Source organism: Pelophylax lessonae (assembly GCF_965119305.1).
Source record: "Pelophylax lessonae genome assembly, chromosome: 12".
NCBI classification, from domain to species: Eukaryota; Metazoa; Chordata; class Amphibia; order Anura; family Ranidae; genus Pelophylax; species Pelophylax lessonae.
In genome coordinates, this window is record NC_138779.1 from 194180913 (window position 1) to 194208687 (window position 27775).

The 27775-nt window shown below is 41.1% G+C and overlaps 1 protein-coding gene across 2 annotated transcripts in view; it reads left to right on the plus strand.

Annotated features, from left to right (window-relative positions):
* The window catches only part of GRIK5 (glutamate ionotropic receptor kainate type subunit 5), a 565130-nt gene that overhangs the window by 468394 nt on the left and 68961 nt on the right, over positions 1-27775 (plus strand). For both annotated transcript variants that reach the window (XM_082273102.1, XM_082273101.1), the window contains exons 13-14: positions 7489-7602; positions 21480-21589. In XM_082273102.1, coding sequence (XP_082129228.1) covers positions 7489-7602; positions 21480-21589 — 224 coding nt within the window. The remainder of the gene's footprint in view (positions 1-7488; positions 7603-21479; positions 21590-27775) is intronic.

Consider the following 27775-nt stretch of genomic DNA (forward strand, 5'->3'; position numbering starts at 1 on the left):
AACCGAACTGGAGATCATATGTAGGAGGGGTAGACCCACACTCTAAGATGTCAATCCCCGTCCAGGAGTATAAGGGGTACAGTAGGCCCAAGCCTATACAAGCGTAAGTAAAAGGATATATGATAGGGGATAAGTAAAAAAATAATAATAATGCTGTTGAAAATAGCCCTGAGGGGTGCAGAGTGAGAGTAGCAAGTAACATACCTCTGCGCACATACAGAGAGCCAGCTAAACATCCCGCTGTAGGATGTGGTGTGCGGGCGCCCTAAATACCGACCAACACACCGGCCGCTAATCAGCGTGGGTGCCGCGCCGACCCGTGACGTCAGTGGACTGCGCCACGTCGGATCGGCACGTGCGCTCCAAGCTGGAACGCACATAAGCCAAAAGTGCGGTCCCGCACCGGAGGTGACGAGCGCTCACCAGGCACCAGGAGAGGGTGGGTCATCCCGTTCAAGTCCACTCCCAAACAGTGGGCAGGCCGCAGGACCGGAGTGACGTGCGGGGAACGATGAGCCTGTTTGCAGGAACTCATGCATATGCACAGGAGGGGTCCAAGAGATGAATAAAACAAACGCTAAACACAAGCAAATATATAAATATATATATATATATATGTAATAAGATGGTGTACAGTACATTGTAAAGTTAACATTATGAGTAACATTGTCACAGCGAAAATGGATATATAATACAATTCTTCCTGGTAAGGACATCATGGGCTACATGCAAATATAAAATATTGGAAAAGGGAGGGGAAAAGAACGTGTGTCAAATAGGACAAGGAGTGTCTAAGAGGGGGCATATTGCAATATGAGCAAGAAAGATAGTGGGATACTTGGAAATGCCTATCCAGCATTCCACACCGGCCAATGATGATATATATTGATGGTATATATTGAAAGATAGAGGAGAGAAAAGCAGAGAGGACACCAAGGATCAGCCAAAGAAAGCAATGAGGATGACTATACCGAAAAAGGAAAACATAGCTTATATTAAATGATCCTTAAAGGAACGGTTTGAAACTGAGGGCATCATTGAGGACAGGACTGGAAGTAGCCTGGAGGGTATATATCCAACGTGCCTCACATTGGAGTATGATTTTATCAAATTCACCACCCCTGGGGTTTTCTAGAATTCTCTCGAGGGCCGCAGATTTCACTACCTTGGTATTGTTTTTGTGATAAAGGCCTAACTCTCCCTTGGCCCCACCAGGTTTCTTGTGGAAGCAGACACACTACTTTAACCATACTGCCACTTGTATGGAAGGGGTTAAGTCTTCTTGGTCTCTCCAGCAGCAGACTTGATGCTACTACATTATCTTCAGGACACTCTCTAGCAACCCCTTGACTGACACCCATCCACTGACTCTTCTAGCTGTAGGGATGGCCCTCTTAGGACAGGCCCCATGACACAGATCTTTACTCACTATATGCAGAATCAGATCCTTTCCAGTGTCTCCCTTCCAGTCAGCTCTGCAGGACCTCCGGGTTTAGCTCCTCTCTGACTCTTAGGCCCTCAGGTCAACCCCCTGAGGCCGCATGGCAACTTCTACAGAGTAGGGGCAGCTGCTCCCTCCCTCCGGGACCCCGCTCTCCAACTGAAAGACACAGAGCACATTTGCCCTTGGCAATTATACAGTATCCTAGCATGCACCGAGGTACTTTGTTCTGCCAATCACCAGGGCTGTACTAAATGCCTTTGCACTTATTTGTCAGGTTTCCTCCCACTGTCCAATATGCCTCCCTACTGAACCAGTGTGAAACACTTCAGACAAACTGAGCTGCACCTGGGCACCATGAGCAGACCTCACTAGCAGATCCTGCTCTCTGGTAGGTAGAGAACAATATAGATTTACCTGGCAATCTCCCTGGTAAGCAGAAAGGATCCAAAGCTATACTATCGCTCTAGCACCTACCTAGAACAAAATAACACTTTCACCACTGGTATCTTTCCTAGCCCCCTTGTTTACAGCATTATATTAACCATTAACAAACCTGTGCTATTTAAAATGACATTTTACTTAATGTATACCATAATATAAATGTCCAGCCTAAGGGCCTAGGCAGAAATCTGATTTCTTTATTGGTTACAGACTGAGTACCTGTCACTTTGCAGGTGTGAAGGACATTTATCTCTGGCCAAGCTGGTTTACTATTGTTACAGGAAGGAGGGGAATGGGTATTAAAGGTTGCAGCAGAAAAAAATTGATTATTCCTCAGCAATAAACCCAAGTGATAATAGCTGCATGATGTTATCTGCTATTTTTGACCTAGAACCGTTTTCCTGTTTCAGTGTGGCTTGTGACTTGTTCTGTTACATTCTTTGCATACAAAATTACACATTTTCCAAAATTGTACAGAGTGAAAAAACAGCTCTATGTTATCCTGCTAAATGCATACCATTTCTAACCATTTGAGGACCCCAACAATTGTATTCTGTAACCCCATTGAGATAATTATTAAAGGTAAGCTCACCGAAAACTGATATGTCAGTTTTTAATAGATGGTGACTTAGCTTCATCATTAATTAAAATATCCCTTTTGGGTAAAGGACGAGAGGACGAGAATAAAGAAGGGAGAGTGAAACCTAATTGATAGAAAACAATTTTGTTTTCATCCTTTCTCATATTCTGGTATCAACACCCCCATTTTTTGTAAGGTGTCACAGAGACAGGGGGTAAAGAGAATCTCACCAAAGGGATCACAGAAAGTTTATTTCTTCTCACTCTATACAGAGCTAAAATAAAATTGGTTGGAGTTCGTCTTTACCTCAGAATAATAATGGTATTTGGTAACATCAACCTAATAATAAATGAGGGTAGGAATTGTAAAGGAATAATGAACTTACGTGACTAAGTAGGGTGTCAGTTGCAGTGTCATTTCTAATAGTCCAGCTGAAAGATGTCAATGACTAAGAAGCAGGGTGTGAATTTGCACATGGTGAGGGAATGGTAATAAGCTCATCCTAAACTGTAGGTGACAATGAAGTAAACAAGAAGGTGTTCATGACTAACATTCAGGGTGTAAAATATAAGATGGCATTGCAAATTGTAATGAACCCACTTTAAGGTGTGTATGACGAAAAAGCAGGGTGTCAGTTAAAATATGGAGTGGGAATTGTAATAGACTCACCATAAATTGTACACTACTACGAAGTAGGGTGTAAACTAGAAGATGAGGGTTATAATTAATTATAATAGACGCACTTTAAGTTGTGTATTACTAAGAAGTAGAGAGTACAATATCAAGATTCTGGCAGGAAATAATTCAAATATTATCCTCTGTCCTGAATATGCCTGTACCTTTGACCCCAGAAACCTGTTTGCTGGGTATATTAGATGAAATAACATGGTCTAGATATCACAAGATAATGCTTAGAGAAACGCTGTTTATGGCAAGGAAAACAATCACAGTTAAGTGGATTCAAGTGAAGCCCTCTGCTGTTAAGAACTGGATAAGAGCGGTAAATCAGATTTTACCATTTGAAAAAGTATTGTATATGCATAGAGGATGCTCAACGAAATATAATAAAATTCGGGATAATTGGTGTCAATCAACATTAACCAATGGTTGAATATAAGGAGATAACTAAGAGGATATAGAGGGATGCACATAGTATGATGAGGAAATAAATCTATGAATGCAATGGAGCAAGGGGTTGGGGCACACCAGGACAACGGCGATTAAATTAAGCTAAATGGATATACCTTGGCATAAAGAGATTATGAATACTAAGTAAACAGATAATTATTTGGATATTGTATAATTTTTTTTTTTTATATTGTTTTGTCCCTTTGTTGAAAGGACGTTTGGAATGTTTGTTTTTATGCACATATTGAAATAAAAAGAATAAAAAAAAAAAAAAGAAGTAGAGAGTAAACCAGAAGATGGGGCTGTAAATTGTAATAGATCCACTTTAAGGTGTGCATAGTGTAGTACTACCACTTTGCATAACTAAAAACCAGGGTATAAACTATGATTATAGACTGCCGACGGTGATGGTAAAAGACCCAGCTTAAATCGTACATGACTACAAAGTAGTATGCAAACTGGAATATGATGCTGATAGTTGTAATAGGCCCACTTTAAGGTTTATATGACTAGGAAACAGGGGGTAAAAAAAAGTTGAAATTGGAAATTGCAAGTGGTCCACCTTGAGTAACAACGAGTTTGTAAAAATATTTAAAATAGCAGTGGGAATTGTAATGAACCCACTTCAAGGTGTGCATGACTAAGAAGCAAGGTGTAAAATAAAAGGCAGGGTGGAAATTATCATTTGCCCACTTTAAGGTATGCATGAATAAGAAGCATGGTATAAAATAAAAGATGGGATGCAAATTGTCAGCTCACTTTAAGGTGTGCATGACTAAGGGAGGAAGCAAGGAGAAAAAAAAATAATATGATCGTGGGAATTGTAGTGAGCCCACTTTAAAGAGTGCATGAATAATAAGCAGGGATTAAACAGAAGATGGGGGTTGGGAATGGGTAAATGTTAAAATATAGCTTCCAGCTGAGGCTATCATGGAAAGTTGTTGGAGTGTTTACCCATGGTAAACCTATAATTGCATTGTTTGCATACAGCTAAGCAAAATGCACTGTGCGCGCCCTTGATGGGCAATTTATTAGTGCATTAATTCCGGTCATGTACCTTTCCATCAACCTAAGGGATATACGGATCATTCCTTCCATCCCACGTACTGATACTGTCACTGCAAGAAGATGAGAGAACTCCAAGACCATCACTGCAGCCGCCGGAGACATCAGTAGATTATTAGCAGGCATTGGATCGCTATGGCAGATGAAAGCTAATGAGGATAGCCTCCAGGATTGTGTGACAACCATTATTTCTCATTAAAGGGTGACTCCAGACAGTTAAATAGCCAACTAAAATATGCATATAGGAGTTCTTTTTTTTTTTTTTTTACTGGCAATGGATTTCTAAAGTAATGCACCTATTCGTGTGATCCCACCTTCCACTGTTCCATAAGATACATAGCATGCAGATGGTGACATTATATTTCAGATTTGCACGTATTCAGTTTTCAAGCTGTTCCCTGCCTGCTGTTTTTTTGGCTACTAAGAATTATCACTCACTATGAAATTTTCTTATGTATGCTCACCTACCCTTCCCTACCCATTAACATACCAAGCAGGCACTCCTGTGTTAGGCTTGATTTCAGCTTTCAGTTATATATATATATCTAAGACAGATTTCAGGAACTGACATTAAAGGGGGAAACTGTTGCTAATCCAGGACAGGTTCCCTTAATAGAGAACCATCCAACCATCATCCCCCCATGCTAATGCTTGCCTTTGCTCATTCAGTTGTCAGAGTCCTGGGTCGGTCTTTGTCAGAGTTTACAAAAGGTTAACAACCTTCTCCTCTTCTCCTACATGATAGTGATCAGGCCTGAGCACTGCATCCTTGGAGGAAAGGAAGAGGGCCACATGCTCCCCCATGTGGTGGGTAGGAAAGTGCGCTGATTCAATAAAGGGTGTGCTGCTACCTTAGAGTGTATATTGTAGAATAGGTAAAGAAATCAGGTGCGCTGCCCTAGTGCATATGTGCAACATACAAAATAATGTAAACAATTAAACTAAAAATGCAATAATAATGCAAAAAAATGAAAACGTATGCAAATCGTGTAAAACAAAAAATGTCCAGAAGGTGACTAGTGATACACCAATGTGCAATAAACGTCCATATTATAAGTCCATAAATAAAGTGCAAAAAATGGTGACAAAAACTTCCAGCTTGGGGAAAGGTGAACTGTGATTGGAAGGTGCAAAGTCCCACCACCAGCTTGGCCTCTTACCAGAAGTTAAACGTTAAGGGCATATATGAATATGACCGCTCCAAAGGTCATGCAGCCAGGTAGAAAAGTTCCCAGAAATACAGAAGGCACTCTGACACACTCGTGCTCCCTAGACTCTTACCGGACAAAAGCCAAACAAGAAGCCTGGTTCTATGGTGATGAGTGGTCCTGCCGGGGGTTACTGGACTCTAGGATGGCTGATGTAGTTGCTTGTGTCCAAGAGGAACAGATCCAGTCAGAAAGCCTGACGAAAGAAGATCCTGCCAAAGGTGGCTAGACTCTGACTGGCTGCTGTAACTCCTTAATCTGGTCGACCTCAATAATAGGGGACACAACAGAGGGGACCGCAATAGTGCATTACCAACAGTAGATTTTTATTAAAACAAATGGTTGCACTTACAGTTGTGAAGACAATAATAGCGAGTTCCCTCACGGAGGAGCTGTATGGCGGGGTCCGCCTGCAGTGCAGACCGCTGCCTGGTCTAGATGTGATGACGCGGCGCCTCCTCTCTGACGCGTTTCTCCCGATAGGGCATCCACTTAGATCCTATCTAAGTGGATGCCCTATCGGGAGAAACGCGTCAGAGAGGAGGCGCCGCGTCATCACATCTAGACCAGGCAGCGGTCTGCACTGCAGGCGGACCCCGCCATACAGCTCCTCCGTGAGGGAACTCGCTATTATTGTCTTCACAACTGTAAGTGCAACCATTTGTTTTAATAAAAATCTACTGTTGGTAATGCACTATTGCGGTCCCCTCTGTTGTGTCCCCTATTATTGAGGTCGACCAGATTAAGGAGTTACAGCAGCCAGTCAGAGTCTAGCCACCTTTGGCAGGATCTTCTTTCGTCAGGCTTTCTGACTGGATCTGTTCCTCTTGGACACAAGCAACTACATCAGCCATCCTAGAGTCCAGTAACCCCCGGCAGGACCACTCATCACCATAGAACCAGGCTTCTTGTTTGGCATTTGTCCGGTAAGAGTCTAGGGAGCACGAGTGTGTCAGAGTGCCTTCTGTATTTCTGGGAATTTTTCTACCTGGCTGCATGACCTTTGGAGTGGTCATATTCATATATGCCCTTAACGTTTAACTTCTGGTAAGAGGCCAAGCTGGTGGTGGGACTTTGCACCTTCCAATCACAGTTCACCTTTCCCCAAGCTGGAAGTTTTTGTCACCATTTTTTGCACTTTATTTATGGACTTATAATATGGACGTTTATTGCACATTGGTGTATCACTAGTCACCTTCTGGACATTTTTTGTTTTACACGATTTGCATACGTTTTCATTTTTTTGCATTATTATTGCATTTTTAGTTTAATTGTTTACATTATTTTGTATGTTGCACATATGCACTAGGGCAGCGCACCTGATTTCTTTACACATGCTCCCCCATACCTGAAAGTACTGGGTATTTTTGAGGGCTTTTACAAACATAGGGGGGAGTATGTGGGGAAGACAAGTACCAGTGGGCTGGGTAGTGTCCTAAGAAGAGGACCTGTCAATTTGACTTCAATGGACACAGTAACAAATTCTCTTTTAATGAACCAAAAAAATATATATATTTTGTGACTTTTGGTGAAATACACATACCAGCTATAGTTTTCATTTCAAAATACATATTTGATCATTGTTCTTTTAATGGTTTCTTACTCTCTGTTTTTCCTAACAGAAGGCAGACCTTGCGGTCGCTGCGTTCACCATCACGGCCGAGCGGGAAAAAGTCATCGACTTCTCCAAGCCGTTCATGACTCTGGGGATCAGCATCTTGTACCGAGTACAGATGGTAAGAAACTGCTTGCATCCTGTCATACAGACCTTTCCTTCACCTCCCTTCATATAACTAATTCATACGTGTTCTTCAGAAAATGTACAACATATTTTCTGTAAAATAAAGATCCAAAGAGTGCATAGGAAAAATCACTACCCCCAGAACACATTGGTTTTTCTTTTTTTACTTTTGACTATGCAACTACATTTCTCCCAAAGGAACAGAGGTTTCTGGGTAAATGCTACTATTATACTGTATTAAAACATGACCTGATTTATAGGCATAGAAATGATAAACTGTTAAAAAAGTGGGTTATCTTCTATTGTTTACTTTGGGGTTCAGCTTGAGTTGGCTAAGCCTGTAGGATCAGGATTGGCTGATAAAAATGAATTGTTCACTGGTTTCTCATGTGTCTTTGGGTCTGTGGTGATATCCCTATACCTGTATTCCCAACTCCTACCTGCTGTTGTAGTCATGATAGAGTACTGGTAGATTGTAGTAGCACTGGACTGGTAAGGATCACATTTTTTTTGTGTTAATCCAACAAGAGATTGGGGAGTGCTTCTTGAAGGAGATAAACCGTGATAAGAGCAGTGTTATGGCGCTTTTCCACTGCATGGAACCGAACGGTTCAGCTCGCTTTTGTGCTTTTCCACTGCTGGTACCGCATGGTATGGTGTAGGAATGGTTCGGTACGGTATGGCGGCGCTTTTCCACTGCATGGAACCGAACGGTATGGCTCTCAAAAACAGTACCACCTCGATTGTGGTTCCAAGAGGTACCATACCCGGTACCATATCCCGCAATCCTTTGCATGCAGTCACTACTAGCCACTGATTGGTCAGAGAATCCCACCCACCCCGTTGTTATCCCACCCACTTAACTTTAGTACTACTTTAGTGGAAAAGCAAACCATACTGTACCATACTGAACCGTTCCAACACCGTACCATGCGGTACCAGCAGTGGAAAAGCAAACCGGGCTGAGCAGGGCCGAGTAGAGCCGAGCTGGTACTTACAGTGGAAAAGTGCCATTAGTGGACCTAGTTGTGGACCTAGTCCTTAGTTGATGCCTCTCTGAGATAGGCAGATCGTTTACCAGGAGGTAAAATATTGGATATGCTTTTAGGAGTGCCTGGTGAAAAGCAGTCATCTCAATTGGAGGTTTTTTTGAGTTGTTGGAACAAAAATGTCTGATACAACCAAAACGTTTCAGGGGAACTAGTTGGTTCCCTCTTCTTCAGAGCTTCAACATTAATGTTTAAAGGTATTGGGAAGAAACTTTGTAGCCTTGATTAGAGTGGAGTATTTGTGTGCCCTGTTTGCAGTGAGGGCAGGTAACTTGACCTGGCCTTTATCTAGCAATGTAGCACTTTGACCTAATATTTTCAATGTTGCTTCCATTGTAATAATCCTTCTGGGGAAGTTTAGCCTGGGACTTGCTATAGTACCAGAATTGTCTATATGTTGAGAGAATGAAGTATTTCTATATGTCAGTATTAGTAAAGTTTAGAGAGATACAGACACTATAATACCTGTAATTATATATGGATACAGGGTCGTGTGGTTTTAGATATATGAGTATGCTCAACATTTGGGCTTGGGGTGTAGCTCATTAAAATCCCTTGGGCATAGATTCCTTTTTGCGTATGCTCTACATTTGAATAGTACAATTTATATTATTGGGATGTCATGTCTAAGTTTGCCCTTTAGTCTGGTTTCATTATGCTTTTTTTTGCGTTAAGAATTACCGAATACTTTTTTTTTTTTTGTACAATTTTTTCATCAATTTTTGTAATATATTCTTCTTGGATCTGCAAGTCAAAATAAGCCTCTTTTTTCCTTTATCCCCTTTTCACATTGTATTGGTTGAAACTGTTCCCAGACCAATTTTTTATCATATAAATAAATGAAAAGTTTTTGGTTTTATATTGACACATTATTATAATTTTCTCCCCCATTGGTGGTCAAACCAATAAAAAATAGTTTCTAGGTTTTTATTGCTGTTTGTTTCCCCATTGGAGAGATTACCTCTAACTTCCTGTCCCAGTGACAAAGACAAGAGGGGGGGGGGTTGACATTTCGCCAGTTGGAACACAGCAATAACAACTTGACAGAAGATCTACTATTTCCCAAGTCTTTCCAAAACTAAGAAGTAATGGTTGGGATTGCACTTTAAGGAACCAGTGGGCAATTCATCTCATCAAAATTCTCAAATTTAATTTTAGATTGACCCCATTCTTTATTGTAGGATGGTGGGCCTATGGGTTGTCTGTTACTCTTTTGCAGCATATTGGGCCTTCACAACATGGACAGGTGACTTTGATGAATGGCATTTACCCAGAAGTCTTTTCATTTGTGGACAGGATTATGTGCATACATTCCTCAGCAAACATAGCATGAAACATCTCATTACCCAGTAATAACCTTAAGGCTAGCACATCAGATTGTTTTTAATTCCATCGTCTTTGGGGTAATGTGTAATGAGTGTATAGTTTTTGTTCAGTTTTTTGTAAATTAATGCTAAATATTTTTATAGTTGAGGCTGGGTTCACACATGTCCGGCTGTGGTTTGTAGTCTGAAGTCCGGTGCGTTTCTGTTCACCGATTCAGGTGCACATTTTTGCCTGAATTCGCACCTGAACTGGACCAAAAAATGCAAAGGACACTTTTCAAAACTGCACCGCCACCATTGAGAGCCAATCACATACACATGTTATGTGAAGTGGATGCGGTTAAAAAGATATCCAATTTGCAAATATGTGAACCCACCCTAAGGGACCTATAAACCTAAAATAAAGTTAGCTTTTATGCCAACAGCAGGAAAATTCACAAACATGTTGTATTTTGGGACAGCTTAGTCTTTTACTGGCATTTAAAACTACTTACACAAATGCAGGCTCAGCCACATATGTACTTAGAGCAAGTGACCATACCTGTGTGTAAAGATGCTCCACAGCCAAACCATTAAAGGGGCCCCCTGTCACTCTAACCTTGAAGCCAAATCCTCTAGTAATACAGAATGTTAATTGTTCTCAAAACAATTGTATAGAGGTTCCCAAATATTAACTTCAATAACTTTTTTCAAATGTAAATTTTAAACTACTGCAGACTGCATAAATGACTGTTTACTAAAAACAGATCTGGGCCCCATATCAGTCATATGGTCTACTATGGCTAGTTGCTCCTTTAATTAGGAATGGCACAAATTGACCATGAAGGAACCATGGGACCATGCAAGACTAAAAATAAATAAATAAACATCCTTACTTGCCTCTGTCTCATATTGGCTCTAAGACCAGGAACTGAGGAATCACAGAACCTGTTATTAGTTTGCTTAGAGTGGAGAGCGGTAACTGTCAGTCACCGCTCTCCACTCTGCTCCTCCAGCACTCACTGGAGCATCAGGCTGGAGAAAGGGAGGGGGGGTTGAAGCTGGCTTTGGCTCTTAGCCAATATTGTGGAGATCCTTCTAGACCCTGGAGCAGCTTTACGATGTCAGCTGGCAATGACCCACTATAAGTTGACTCTGGGTCACAGAAGAGAAAATCTAAGTGCACTCCTGTGCCTCACTGGAGAAGTATGGTCAAAAAAAAGGGCTAGTCTTTTAATTGCTCACCCCTTTCTGGGATATATTGACCTTTTCTTTGCTCACTCCTTCCTCTTGTGGGCGAGGAGAAGAAGTTTATCATAAACTCCTGGTCATTCTGGTCGGAGCTTACACTAAGCTAAAGACCCTTCTCCCACTCTTCTGTGACAACATTCAGGCCTGACTATTATCTGCATAATCACCTATACCACACCAAGCAGTTTGGTGATCAAATAGAACAGTGGGGGAGTGAAGGTATGATGAATATTAGCATCTGCTGAGTGGGCAACTAAGTAAACTCGATGCTTTGCCCTTCTTGGCCAAAGCACATGCTCCTCTTAAGTAGACATTGCTTGCAAAATATTCCTTGTTACTCAAATTTGTAAGCTGACTTAACAGTAATATTGCCTGTATTATTTTATGGTGTAAAAAAACAATCCTGTTCCCCTTTACCTTGCTTTTATTTTTATGGTATTGGAAAAGATACTATATGGATAAGACTGACTCTATTCTAAAAGCTTCCTGGCTATGTGATATAAACAGATTACAAAGGATCTGTAGACACAGTGCCTGGCCACAAGCATAAGCAAATGGTTGGAAATTGGTGTGTGGTCAAATCTAGAGTTGAAGTGCCACCGTAATATTTGAGTCCAAAAGTAGGTTTATTCCAAACATGCATTGTATACAAAGCCAACGTGTTTCGGGGGCTATACTCCACCCCCTTCATGAGGGCTGAAATACAACATAACAAATAATAGTACTAATAATTAATAATAATACATATCAAAGCTATGATATCGAGTATAGTAATAAAAATTAAAGTGTTTTGACCAAACTTAAAAACTAGATTATCTGTGTAGGAACCATAACAACATTTTTTAGATGAGCCTTGGGTTCCCTGGTTTTGAATCACTCTCACCTGGCAGGCTTTTGCAGCCCCCTTTGCCTTGGAGCACTGTATTCTGGGATGGTGGGAGCTATGCCAGGTGCCCTACCTAAAGCTAAGGTTGAGGCCCTCCTGCTGACTGTGCCTGGTTTTAATTACAGTTGCTCTTTCATGATAAATATGATCAGCTTTGATCAGTCCTTGTGTTTGTGAATGTCTCGAAGCTCTTTCAAGTGAACCTGTACTGCATTTTCAATTTTTAAACAGAAATATCCTACCTAAGAGAAATACTGTGTCTTAGAGAAGACACCACAATATGCATGCTAGCACCTTTATTAACCAGACATGCTCTTGTTATGCCCCCCTTTGATTTAGTTTCACATTTGGCGCTTTTCCACTGCATGGAACCGAACGGTTCGGCTCGCTTTTGTGCTTTTCCACAGCTGGTACCGCATGGTACGGTGTAGGAACGGTTCGGTACGGTGCGGCGGTGCTTTTCCACTGCATGGAACCGAACGGTACGGCTCTCAAAAACAGTACCACCTCGATTGTGGTTCCAAGAGGTACCATACCCGGTACCATATCCCACAATCCTTTGCATGCGGTCACTACTAGTCACTGATTGGTCAGAGAATCGTTGTTATCCCACCCACTTAACTTTAGTACTACTTTAGTGGAAAAGCAAACCATACCGTACCGTACCGAACCGTTCCATCACCGTACCATGCAGTACCAGCAGTGGAAAAGCAAACCGGGCCAAGCAGGGCCGAGTAGAGCCGAGCCGGTACTTGCAGTGGAAAAGTGCCATTAGTTACTAGGGTCTGACTTTTCTCTGACTTCATCGCTAAACTCTAGTAGCTGCCATTCTCCTGTCCAATGAAAGTAGTGTTTCTGCCCACTGAATTAGGCTGATTGGTCAGGAAAATTGAGGCCTCAGTAAAGAAAAATGAATATAAATCAAAAAAGGGCATATAGGAGGGTTTTCTGGTGAATAAAGGTCACAGCACTCATCTTGTGTAGTTCGACTATAGGCAGGACTTTTAAATAAAAAAATGATGTACAGGTTCACTGTAATATGAGTCACTGGAGATTTTAGGTTTATCGGTCTCTTAAAACGATGTATGCATGTGCTTGTCCTTTCCTTTCTCTACACAGCCCATCTGTCTCTTGTGTGGACATCTCCCCATGTTCTGTGTTTATTGCTTAGAGTGTACACAACCACACATACAGCACAATTGGTATATCTTACATTGTCTCCCATACATATTTAGGTTCTCCATTCTGTACATTGGTACCAAAGGGCAGCCATCTGTACATCATCCCTTTAAAAAATAACTTCAATACCTCTGTATCTATGAATCATGGCGTGAGAAGAGTATAACGGTGTCATCTTCACTTACTTCTATTCATAGATTTCCATCCTCAAACATTTCGGCATGCTGTGTGCCTCTTAGCATTCTCCCTAAGTGTAAGGGAATTCACCATAGACTTTAAAGGCTATAAGACTGCAAAGCAGGGGTCAGAAGGGAACCCACCTTCACCCCTATCTCCCATTCATTCAAGCAGTGGAGCTTTGTGAGACACAACTGCATCTTCATTGCAAATGCTAAATAATAGGAGAGCGCAGGAGTATCTTCAGATTTGTACGTCATATTATTTTCTATTGTCATTTTCTATTTTTCTTTATATTCCTATTTTTCCTTAAAACCTGAATGATTTTTACATTTTTATATGCTAAACACATTCCAGCTGAAATACAAATCAGTGCAGAATCAATACAAAAGCTGTTTAATAGAGAAGTATGGGAATTGCTTTTTATTTAAGAATCCTATTTACCTAGGTGGATGCAGTATTGGTCCGATGCTGCATCATGCCCCCACCCACTCTAAGACTGAGAACCGAGTGATCCAACACCGTCAATCTCTGTTCTCATAGCTCCCTAAGCAAAAAGCTGGTGACTATCAGTCACTGGCTCTCTATTCTGCTTTCAGGAGTGCTGGGCTGTGGAGGGGGAGGGAATGGCCAGCTCAGGCTCTCAGGCTGAGCCGGGTGCCGATCCATGCATATGGTCACGGTCTTTCCTGAGCCTGGACTGGCTCTGTGACGTCAGCTGACAACGGGCTTCATCCCACTGTCTGCTAAAAACAGGTCACAGGAATGCAGAGGAGTGGATAAGCTTTGGCCGTACTACTCCTTTAAAGTTCAAAGTTGCAATTGTAGAGCAGTAAAAATAGATGATTGAGCCACATTTTTTTCTGCCAGGATGGCTCATGCTTCCTGCTGATTGGAGAGCTAAAGCTCTGACTCAGCACGAGGTGTACCAGACCTCTGCTGAGACACAACTGCTTCAACTTAGAGACCTTGTGCCTAAGCTAGTAATATTGCCGTAGGTAATATCATTGCAGGCTGTTATGCCTACAAACACTAATGTTTATCTTCGAAATGCAGGATACTACTTGCTTATCAGGACATTGATTTCAAAGAAGGTGCAGATTCCCCCCTCATCTCACCCGTTGACCAGAGGTCATGGAGGAGGCAAATAGTTGAGATGTTCTTATGTCCCCTACAGTAACAGATTCTCATTAGTAATCTTGTTGTCACAATAAACTAATTTAACTAAAAACCATGTAAACCAGTCACCTACATTTGGATATATTACAGGATATCTGCTTGAAAACCCCAGGAGCCCTGAAACCTGAAGTGGGCTATTATGCAATTCTTAACTTTGGCATTAATATCATGCCTTGACCTCCTCCTGCCTCCTGTAAGCTTATTGCTGATGCTAGTTTAAATCGTTTTGAGTTTTTATTTTTTTTTTAGAAATTGTTAATGTATCACCTCTACACGTGTGGTATGTAACCTCAGTCCACTAGCAGTTTGTCAGCTTATGGTCTGATCCTGTATTATGAGATCAGGCCATTGGTGTAAACCACATACTCAGCTAGTGTTCCAGGATAGGACCGTAATAAGGTTTGTGGTCCACTAATAATCCACCAAAAACTGCTTGTCTCGGGATAGTGCTCAGAGCTGAGACAAGATGCAGCCATTAATAAGCCATCTCCTTCATAGCTTTTGTTAGATTGGTTGTGGCAGGCAGGGCTGCTGCTAGAAATTGCGGGGCCCCGTACAGACTACCTGGCAGGGCCCCCCCAAGAAAATATTAAAGATATATTTAGCTAAAATTACAACAAAATCACTATTAGCAGACACAAATATAACATAACTCACATAATTCCTGATTGAGATGATAAAAATATACAGGCTGGGCAGTTGGAGCTCAGTGATCAGATAGACAGAGAGAGAGAAACAAAGTTACAAATAAACTCCTGAGCAGAGATAACATTAGAGCCAGTGCTGGGAGGGGGGCCCACACAGGGAGGGGGATTAGTGAGAGACGACTGTCTCTTTCTCAGCAGATAAAAGCTGATAGCAGGGAGAGGGACAGATCAGATTCAGGTGCTGGAGGAAGATTTCTGTATTTGTTGTCCATCACTAATCCCCCTCCCTATGTGGGCCCTCCTGTGTGCTCGGGCCCCCTACAAGAGGGCTGGTGGTCCCCCCCTATCAGCAGCCCTGGTGGCAGGAGGAGGGGGCAGATAAGACCTCATAACGTAGAAATATGGGACAAGGTACTACAGGTACTTGCCCCATAGAGGACAGAACTGTAAAAGAAAAAAAATAAATATAGATCTTCTTTAAGCTGGCAATTGTTTCTCATGGTTAGGAGGGTCAAATTCGAAGGAGCAGGAAAAAAGATTTTTCTTGAATGACCAAAATTCTAACTGTAAATACAGATATCTTTTATGGAAAATCTCACATATTGTATTAAAACCTATTTAATAAGTACACAAGCTTTCAAAAAAAATTATTGGACTCAGTGATGGCAAGAAAGAATGTTCTGATGAACAATTCGCCATTGTAGGTACTATACAGTAGTTAATATAGGTACTATAGGTTATAGTAGCCTGCAGCACATCTGTAGGTTGTTTAGCAGTATAGCTGCTTTACTAACTGCTGAGACATGTAGCTTCTTTTATAACCCATTGACACCTACTGTACATGATTTTTGCAAAACACATGTCAGTCCATAATTCAATATTTTTCATGCCAGTCTTTAGAAATGTCTCTTTAGTTATATCCTCCCAGTAGCTTTTCTACTAGTGTTGTTTTTAAAAACCCTAATAAATTAGTAGATATTCTAGATTGACTTGGTGAGTTGCGATGAACTAGGTCAGGACCCTTTATACTTCATTTTCCCTGTTCTGGCACCATAAAACAAGTATGTGCTCACCTTGTCCTCGTATACTGTTTACCCATTTCCAGTATATTTCTGTGTAATGCAGCAAATTTATCAAGCCTCCCCCTTTCTATACAGACTAGACTGACACTTCTGAATATGATGTCCTTTCTTGACACATCCATCAGGGTGTGCTGTCATTTGTCTGTCACACCATGTCCTCTGTCCTACATGTGTCCTCTGCCGCTTAGCAATTGTCGTTTCCGTTTATAATCTCGCTAATGCTGTCCCAGATGTTGTGCGGAAGTAGGGTACTTCTGCTATTCCACATCTATATAAGAAAATTGTGTTATGAAATATACTATACAAATACCATACACAACATCAGGGACAGTGCCAGAGTTCATCTATCTATCTATCTATCTATCTATCTATCTATCTATCTATCTATCTATCTATCTATCTATCTATCTATCTATCTATCTATCTATCTATCTATCTATCTATCTATCTATCTATCTATCTATCTATCTATCTATCTATCTATCTATCTATCTATCTATCTATCTATCTATCTATCTATCTATCTATCCTATATTACCAAAAGTAGAATGTCTGCCTTTACACACATATGAACTTTTATGGTATCCCAGTCTTCCTCCATAGGTTTCAATATTGAGGTGGCCCACCCTTTGCAGCTATAACAGCTTCAACCCTTCTTGGAAGGCTGTCCACAGGGTTTAAATGTGTATCTATGGGAATTTTTGACCATTCTTCCAGAAGCACATTTGTGAGGCCAGGAACTAATGTTGGACGAAAAAGCATGGATCTCAGTCTCCGCTCTAATTCACCCCAAAGGTGTTCTATTCGGTCAGAATTCTATGCAGGCCAGTTAAGTTCCTCCACCCCTTAATCGCTCATCCTTGTCTTTATGGACCTTGCTTTGGGCACTGGTACACAGTCATGTTGAAAACAGGAAGGGGCCATCCCCAAACTGTTTCCCACAAAGTTGGGACCATGAAATTGTCCAAAATGTCTTGGTATGCTGACACCTTAAGAGTTCCCTTCAGTGGTACTAAGGGGCTAAGCCCAACCCCTGAAAAACAACCCCACACCATAATCCCTCCTCCACCAAATGATTTGGACCAGTGCACAATGCAAGGTCCATAAAGACATGGATGAGTGAGTTTGGGGTGGAGGAGCTTAACTGACCTGCACAGAGACCTGACCTCAACTCAATAGAACACCTTTGAAATGAATTAGAGCGGAGACTGCGAGCCAGGCCTTCTGGTTTAACATCAGTGCCTGACCTCACAAATGTGCTTCTGGAAGAATGGTCAAACATTCTGATAGACACACTCCTAATCCTCTTCTAGGAAGGACAGCCTACCTAGAAGAGTTGAAGCTGTTATAGCTGCAAAGAGTGGGCCAACTCAATATTGAACCCTACAGACTAAGACTGGGATGCTATTAAAGTTCATGTGCATGTAAAGGCAGGCGTCCCAATACTTTTGTTCTATCTATCTATCTATCTATCTATCTATCTATCTATCTATCTATCTATCTATCTATCTATCTATCTATCTATCTATCTATCTATCTATCTATCTATCTATCTATCTATCTATCTATCTATCTATCTATCTATCTATCTATCTATCTATCTATCTATCTATCTATCTATCTATCTATCTATCGTTACTATCTCCTCTACTGCTATTACCTTTTCTTCTTCCCATATAGGCTCTTTGCACAAGGGCTTAATAAATTACTGTTGTATTTACATAGGATCTTGCTGGAAGAGGCTAGCAGAAAGATCCTGCATAAAAAATGCAAGTATGGTCCGTGTAACCGTCCGTATGTGTAAACCTCTGCAAAACTATTTTTACATTCATTTTCTTAACTAAGGATTAAATTAACACATGAACACATAAATGCATGTACCCATGTAGATGCATTGATATGCATAGAGATGCCTACATGCGTAAATTACTGACCACGGACTCAAATATTTTTCTTTTTGGTTTACTTTGGTTTACAGATATGAACGCAGTGCAGTTTTACTGAACATTACTCACTGTGTGTATTGGCTCATAGAAAACAATGTACTGTGTTCAGATCTACTATACTGATATGAACGTTGCATTTTTTTGTAGCTGTGTGCAAAGACCCCAGGCTTCAGATCTATAGTATCAGCTATTATTGTGCATACTATGTACTGTCCTCCATCCTGTGCACACTTCCTTTGCAGGATGTGTACACCCTTCAGACATGTTGGATATGTATACTTTTCATTGGTATATACACAATCCATTCCCTAGACTCTACTTCTCTCAAAGTGTATACCCAGCACAATGCCATATACATACTTAGATATGTTCATGTGTGCTCATTTCTATTCATATACACTAGTCAAACAGGGGTAGTCCATAAGGCAGTGAAAAGAGCCAGTTATATTTTAGTGTACTGCAGTCAGATCCATTCTAAAATAATTTCCGGTTGGTTGCTTTAGGTTTCTGAACTGTGACAAAAAAATTTCAGCACGTTTGATTACTTCATGAATGCCTTTCAAAAGCACTTCTAAATTTAATTTACTCCTAAAATTCCAATTTGGAATGAATGGACTTTCCTGAATGAAAACCACATTCGTGAAAAATTTTCCACTTGACTATTTCAAATGTTCTCGTCACTGTGGTCAAAAATGTATGTCAATTTGCCCCCCCTAAGAATTACAAAATCAAACAAATCTTCCTAAAATGAAATATTTTGAACAAATATTTTCAATGTGGAAGGAATCCATTCCAAATAATTTTAATTATTATTATTTTTTTTATACTTTCCAAAGAAGATGTCAAAGCAAAATTCCACCCAAAAGTGGAACTTACACTTATCCGATTCCCCCCCCCCCGCTGTCACATTTGGAACCTTTCGGGGGGGGGGGGGGGGCAGGTACCTGTTTTCGACAGGTGCCCTGCCCCCACTTCTGTCGGGGCTCAGGAGAGTGCAGCATGCTTCACGCATGCGCAGTAGGGAACTAGCTGTGCAGCCGAATGGGCTTCACTGCTGGGTTCCCTTACCGGAAATGGCGGTGGCAGCACCTGACAGCCGATGGAAACATTGGCTAGGGTGCCGGCATCACTGGATTCCAGGACAGGTAAGTGTCCTAATATTAAAAGTCAGCAGCTACAGTATGTGTAGCTGCTGACTTTTAATTTTTGGAGGGGGGGTGGAACTCTGCTTTAAAGTAAAAAATGGAAATTTATCAAAATATTGTGTTTAATTTATTGCTGCCTGTGTCCTGTACAGAAAGATTTCCCAACACTTTATGTCTTGGTGACCATTGTGATTGGGACATGAAAGAAAGAAAATCTCAGCAACAGGGCCACAATCAACAGTAAAAATTAATCAAAGGCTGTAATCCTCCTGTACTTTACGAAAAAGGTGTTTTTGCTGCTGTTTGTGTACCCCCTGGAGAGGTACCTTCATATTTCCTGTCCTGCTGACCATGAATTAACAAAAACTCTCCCTAGTACAATATCTATAAAAATGTGGCAGGAGTTCCAACCCTTCTCTACAGTGATAAAGAAATAAGACTTTCCTGGGGTTCAACTTTTATAAACTTTTAGTTTTTCCATTCTAGAAGCATTATTATCACTGCAGTATACTAATTAACAGTGGACACAGGGCTGAATTTCTGCACAGTTAACATAGGTTACAGCCTAGGGAAGCAGGGATGTGGGGGATGGCACACAGCCACTCATGTGTCATGTCAGTAACACATGTATAATAAAAGGTTCCAGGCTTCTTGCCATCCTTCAAATGACATCCAGGCAACTTTTCTTGTTCCTGGCCCTGTATAGTTTTAGCATTTTGTTGGTAAAAAAGTGAACTGTGTGTATTTCATCTACTCCATGGCTGTCCACCTGGAATACAATTGCTAGTAGACTAGGATGATGTCTATTCATCGTTTCTGGATGTACTGATACTTTGGCAAGCTGTCTCCTTTAGCCTCTCTGCCCCCTGCTTCTGCATGCCTTGTGTAGCTATAACGTCTAATTTTGTTAACATGAGCCTCATTCAAATATCCAAGATCTGGATAGCTGATTCCTGAGGCAAGAACTAGCAGTATCTTGTCACTGGAATCATATGTAGTTGAGTACGGCTGTGGCCAAGAAGCCTTCTACAGCTGTCCATCTCTGTTCTTATGCCTCTACACCTCCAGCAGTTACCTATGGCTAGGATCAGATTACTGGCCCTGGGTGCAGTCTGCCTGCATCCAGGGCCAGTGATTTGAGCTGCAGGTAATCTCAGGATGTGCAGATATATACGAACAGCAGCAGACAGCGGTGGCTACTTTTAGCCTGTCATTGCTTTGTACAGGGTTCTTGCCTGTGATTCCAGCCACAAGTATCCACTTATTCTTGCTTCAGGAATCCACTGTCTGGACTATATATGACGTGGGAATCAGGCCTTAGGTTAGTAAGCCTGCTAAGGTAGGACGATGGAACAGATGGCCTAGGAGGGAAAGACAATGAGGTTGATTTACTAAAACTATTGAGTGCAAAATCTGGTGCAGCTCAGCATATAAACCAATCCAGTTTTTATTTTGTCAAAGCGTAATTGAACAAGCTGAAGTTAGAAGCTGATTGGCTGCTATGAATAGCTGCACCAGATTTTGCACTTTCCAGTTTTAGTAACTCGAACCCCATGTGTGCATGTATTACATATTTAATAATTTATCCAAAATAATTAGCTATTTTACCCAGGTGCCCAGGTAAAGTATATTATACATAGGGTGGTCTGCCTGCACTGTTGCGCCTCAAAGCAGTTGCAAGGCCTACCTTGGCTATAGTTACCCCCCTGGCCTCATGATTATTGTGTACCCAGTTTACACTGCATTTTTATGTTCAGTGGTATGAATTTCAAAGTGTAATCTTCCTTCTATAAATACATAACTATACACACACAATAAGTGATTTTCCCATGCATGCACATTTGCTGTATATACACATGACACAAGCGATCTTTTCATTAGAGCGTTAGGCTTCATAGTGTGATTTCTCATATACATGTATACCCTTTTTGCTGTGCTCTATCCTGGTATTTGTGCATCCTAACCCTCGCAGTGTGCCTCTTGTATACATATGTTCCCTCCTGTATATATTCCCATGTCTCCCACAGGGCCGGAAGCCTGGGTACTTCTCCTTCTTGGATCCTTTCTCTCCTGCTGTCTGGCTCTTCATGTTGTTGGCTTATCTGGCCGTCAGCTGTGTGCTGTTCTTGGCAGCCAGGTAATAACCCCTGTTTATCCGACCTCCATGTGCACTGAACTATATATACATCTGCTGTAATGAGCCTTGTGTACCTCTAATGTGCTGAACCCTTATCACCTTTAGTATGCTGAGCCCTATGCACCTAAATGTTCTGTGCAGCCTGACATTCCAGAACTTTTGCATGATCCCTGTGCACAGTAATAGATTTTAGTTGTAAAAACCTTAGTTAGCTTGAATATTTTATATATAATAATGAACTAAAAAAAACGTGAATTTATTTGCTTTATTTTAATGCCATGCAGATTTCTGAAATATCAAGCAGTTTACCTTCTGAGGCATTGTATTATTAAAATATTGTTATTAATATTTAACTGTTTGAAGAGCTAGATTTTTATCTTCTTCTAAATAAACAGGCTTAACCTGGACTATGTGCAGCACCCATTATGGTACCTCAATGTCCAAACTTTTACTGTATGCCACCTGAAAATACTTGACTAATTTTAAGATGTGATATATCACATACTAGAATTACCTTGCTGTAGCTAAGATATGAAGCAGCCTGAAGTTGTTGGCTGGTGGAACATGATAGTTCTGAAAAATTTAGAGGACCCCTGAATGTCTGTGCTTGGTCTAGTGCAGTTTATTATGATCAGCCTCTGGAATGTCTTCAGCCGTTGTTAAAACTAAAATTTAAAAATGCAATCTGTTAGGCTAATGAGGGCTCTGATAAACATTCTATATAGTATATACAGTCTGGAATAAAAACATGGATTTTGCCCATAATAATGAAATATAAAAACTGGAGGCAACACCTCCATTTCTTTGTTGAAGGTATTACATTATTAAATACTAAATGGCCAAACGTTTGTGGAAACCTGACAATCCCACCTATATAAAAGTTTGCTGCATATCACTTTCCAAAACCGAGGGCATAAATATGGAGTCAATCCCCCCATCCTTGAGGCTATAACAACCACCATTCTTCTGGGATGGCTTTTCAGAAGAATATTCAGTGTGCCTTTGGGAATTTAGGCCCATTCTACCAATGTAATTGGCTTTTTAATTCACCCAAAGTGTTCAGTAGGATTGAGGTTAGGACTTTGTGCTGGTCACTCAAGTTCCTCCATGTACAAATCATCAAATCATGTTCTTATGGAACTGGCTTTGTACACAGGCGCACAATCATGCTGGAACAAAAAAATGGTTTTCCCAAACTGCTGCCACAAGGTTGTAAGTGCACAACTGTCTAAAATATCTTTTTTATGGTGTCACATTAACTGTGCTCTTTATTAGTAGTAACTGAACTCAATACCTTGGAGGTTCATCAACATGTGCTTAGCCCAATAGATAGGTGTGATGGTCAGGTGTGCAAAACGTTTGATCATATAATTAAATAAACCTTGTTGCATACATTTTTTGGTAATGATGTTTTTACATTATAAATTTAAGAAGAGACTGGGTGTTCGATCAGGTCCGCCTGAAAAACTGACAAGCGGACCTGATCGGATCGCTTGTGTGAAAGGGGCCTTAGACTGGTATATGAAATCAGCATGAGAAGTTCCATAGACATTGTTTAACTGCAATAAGCTTAGGGCAAGTTAATGTAACGCTGCATGAGAAATCAAACCTTATTATCAATCAGCGCAGCCACTATGTGATTATCCCTTACCACACAAAAATCATCAAACATATAAAAATAAGTGAAAATTGCATATAAATCAATTAATATATATGCGTGCAGCATAAAGTGGTTTCACTCCATCCCTCATAATGCAGCAAAAGATGCAGCGCAACCAACAAACCTTCACTATAACATAATAAGAAAAATCCAAAACATAAAACCCAAAGTTGTAAAATCTTCCACCAAATTATCCGCTTGTCTAAATATCTCCATGCACCAATATCTTCTATAGCTGATCACCACTGCTACCTATGCATACACCTCCCATAAACAATACAATGCATCTGAAAAGTATTCACAGTGCTTCACTTTTTCCACATTTTGTTATGTTATAGCCTTATTCCAAAATTGATTAAAATCATTATTTTCCTCACAATTCTAGAAACAATACCCTATAGTGACAATGTGAAAGAAGTGTATTGCCATGACACTCAAAATTGAGCTCAGCTGCATCCTGTTTTCACTGATCATCCTTCAGATGTTTCTACAACCCCATTGGAGTCTACCTGTGGTAAATTCAGTTGATTGGACATGATTTGGAAAGGCATACATAAGTTTATATAAGGTAACACAGTTAACAGTGCATGTCAAAGCCCAACCCAAGCCATGAAGTCCAAGGAATTGTCTGTAGACCTCTGAAACAGAATTGTATTGGGGCACAGATCTGGGCAAGGGACAGCGGCCTCCATCATCCATAAATGGAAGAAGTTTGGAAACACCAGGATTCTTCCTATAGCGGGCCGCCTGGCAAAACCGAGTGATCAAGGCAGAAGGGCCTTAGTCAGGGAGGTGACCAAGAACCCGATGGTCACTCTGACAGAGCTCCAGCATTTCTCTGTGGAGAGAGGAGAACTTTCCAGAATAACAACCATCTCTGTAGCACTCCACCAATCTGGCCTGTATGGTAGAGTGGCCAGACGGAAGCCACTGCTCAGTAAAAGGCACATGACAGCCCACCTGGAGTTTGCCAAAAGACACCAGAAGGACTCTCAGACCATCAGAGACAAAATTCTCTGGTCTGTTGAAACAAAGATTGAACTCTTTGGCCTGAATTGCAAGCGCCATGTCTGGAGGAAACCAGGCACTGCTGATCACCTGGCCAGTACCATGCCTACAGTGAAAATGGTGGTGGCAGCATCATTCTGTGGGGATGTTTTTCTGTGGCAGGAACACTTGTCAGGATCGAGGGAAAGCTGAATACAGCAATTTAGAGAGACATCCTTGATGAAAACCAGCTCCAGAGCGCTCTGGACCTTAGACCGGGGCGAAGGTTCATCTTTCAACAGGACAATGACCCTAAGCACGCAGCCAAGATAACAAAGGAGTGGCTATGGGACAACTCTGTGAATTTCCTTGGGTGGCCCAGCCAGAGCCCAAACTTGAACCTGATTGAACATCTCTGAAGAGATCTGAAAATGGCTGTGCACCTATGCGATGGAGCTTGAGAGGTCTTGCAAAGAAGAATGGGAGAAAGTGCCCAAAAATAGGTGTGCCAAGCTTGTAGCTTCATACTCAAAAAGATTTGAGGCTGTAATTGGTGCCAAAGGAGCTTTAACAAAGTATTGAGCAAAGATTGTATATACCTACTGTATGTAAATGGGATTTTTACATTTTTTTATTTTAATAAATTTGGAAAGATTTCAAACAAACTTCTTTCACATTGTCATTATGGGGTATTGTTTATGGAATTTTAAGGAAAAAAAAATGTAATCCATTTTGGAACAAGGCTGTAACATAACACAATGTGGAAAAATGAAGCGCTGTGAATACTTTCCGGATGCACTGCTCACCTCCAGATTAGACCCTGATGGTTAATCAATAATCATATGTGCTTTTGCCCCCTTCACGGGCTGAAAACAGAATGGCCCCAAATTCACTTCTGCACAGGTGGCTCCCACTGTTCCACGGGGACTCCACTCACATAAGAAGCGTTTTTTAATTAATGAAAGAAGAATAGGGACTCATATTACTCTCCGTTCAGTAAAAACATTTCTTCAATATTTAAAATGACACTCACAAATCAGTGCATACACACTGCTATGAACAGCGCAAATCAATACCAGGCAACTCTCTGCCTAACCACCTCCATTGCCGACATCAAGATGGCCGCCGGCACTGACTAACCCCCCCTCCAAATCCTATTTACTGCATGAGAAATGTATAGAAAACAACTAATCCAATTGTAAGACATCAGAGGTTTGGGCTTTTACTTTCCAGCTTACTGTCTAATATGACATACTGTATATCTGGAGATCATTTACCCTTTTTACGGGAGACTTATTTGTATATATTTCACATGTGGCACTGCGTGAAGTCTACTTACTTATACTCGACAAACAGACAATTAGAGTCTCCAAGGCTCTGTTTTTAACTCTGTACAATTTAATGTGGTATAAAGACGGGACGTGAGATTTTACTGTCAATGCTGCCTGATGATTTTCCTCTTATTCATCAGTCCTGAACATCTTGGATTCTTGTTTTTTTGACGACTGGACTGACCTTTTCTCTGCAAACAGAGAAATTCTGCAGATCAATTGCTTTTGTCTGACTGAAGCCAATAATTGCTCCACTAACACCAAAAAGAACTAGCAATTTGTCATTATATTGAGTGGCTGAAAAAAAAAAAACTAAAGAAAGAAAAATAAACTGTGTAAAACAGGAAAGTAGGAAATAATATACATTCTAACATTCTAAAGAAAAACTATACATGTTCTTGCAGGAAAAAAAAAAAGCAGCGGAGGATTCAATTACATGTCTAAACACACTGGTACCATATCAATAATATATATATATAAATAAATATATATCTATTTCTCTATATATATACACACACACACACAGTATCTCACAAAAATGAGTACACCCTCCCCGGCTCTCTGTACCGGGATTGGAGCCGCCTGGGTAACCAGGGACGTCCCCGACTACCCAGGCGGCTCCGATCCCGGCACAGTGAGCCGCGACACCAGTATTTCACTATGGAGAGTCTATTCCTTTTATGTACACCTGTGGAGGAGAGCTCATAAGGAACAGAGTCTGGCAAAGTTATCCGCTGATTGATACATATACCAGCTTTGTGAAATTTACCATCTAGAAAAATCTATTTACTCTTTAGTTCCGGTGAGTGGGGACACAAAGGGGAGCACGAATTATACACTGAAAGAGCATGGAATTATTCACCAACAGTTGAAGTCCAGCATCGGCAATTTATGGACTTTTTGCGCTATGCACTTTATGCACTAATTATGCATTTGATGGTTTAAACTATGCACAGGTAGATTTAATTGTGGTTTATTTAGAGGAGCAGCGCTGACACTCACCATTCTTTTCTATTTAAAGGCACACACCTTAATGTCAGCAGCAGCCCCATATTGTTCATTTTTTATCTATTTCATAATTTTTACTCATTGATTTTGCCACACGAGGGCACAATTTCCCCTACTATTTATATATATTTTCCATTCCAAAGCACGGGGACACCCATTCAGTTTCAAACGTGAGTACACCCCTAAGTGAAAATGTCCAAATTGGGCCCAGTTAGCCATTTTCCCTCCCTGGTGTCATGTGACTCGTTAGTGTTACAAGGTCTCAGGTGTGAATGCGGAGCAGGTGTGTTAAATTTGGTGTTATCACTCTCACTCTCTCATACTGGTCACCAGAAGTTCAACATGATACCTCATGGCAAAGAACTCTCTGAGTCAGAAAAAAAGAATTGTTGCTCTACATAAAGATGACCTAGGCTATAAGAAGATTGCCAAGACCCTGAAACTGAGCTGCAGCACGGTGGCCAAGACCATACAGCAGTTTAACAGGACAGGTTCCACTCAGAACAGGCCTCACCAAAGAAGTTGAATGCATGTGATCAGCGTCATATCCAGGGGTTGTCTTTGGGAAATAAACGTATGAGTGCTGCCAGCATTGCTGCAGAGGTTGAAGGGGTGGGGGGTCAGCCTGTTGGTGCTCAAACCATACCCAGCACACTGCATCAAATTGGTCTGCATGGCTGTGGCCCCAGAAGGAAACCTCTTCTAAAGATAATGCACAAGAAAGCCCACAATTTTTTTTTGAGGACAAGCTGACTAAGGACATGGATTACTGGAACCATGTCCTGTGGTCTGATGAGACCAAGATAAACCTAATTGGTTCCGATGGTGTAAAGCGCGTGTGGCGGCAACCAGGTGAGAAGTACAAAGACAAGTGTGTTTTGCCTACAGTCAAGCATGGTGGTCGGAGTGTCATGGTCTGGGGCTTCATGAGTGCTACCGGAACTAGGGAGCTACAGTTCATTGATGGAACCATGAATGCCAACATGTACTGTGACATACTGAAACAGAGCATGATCCCCTCCCTTCAGAGACTGGGCCACAGGGCAATATTCCAAAATGATAAAGACCCCAAACATACCTCCAAGACAACCACTACTGAGCATCTGTGGGGCATCATCAAATGGAAGGTGGAGGAGTGCAGGGTCTCTAACATCCACCAGCTCCGTGATGTCATCATGGAGGAGCTGAAGAGGACTCCAA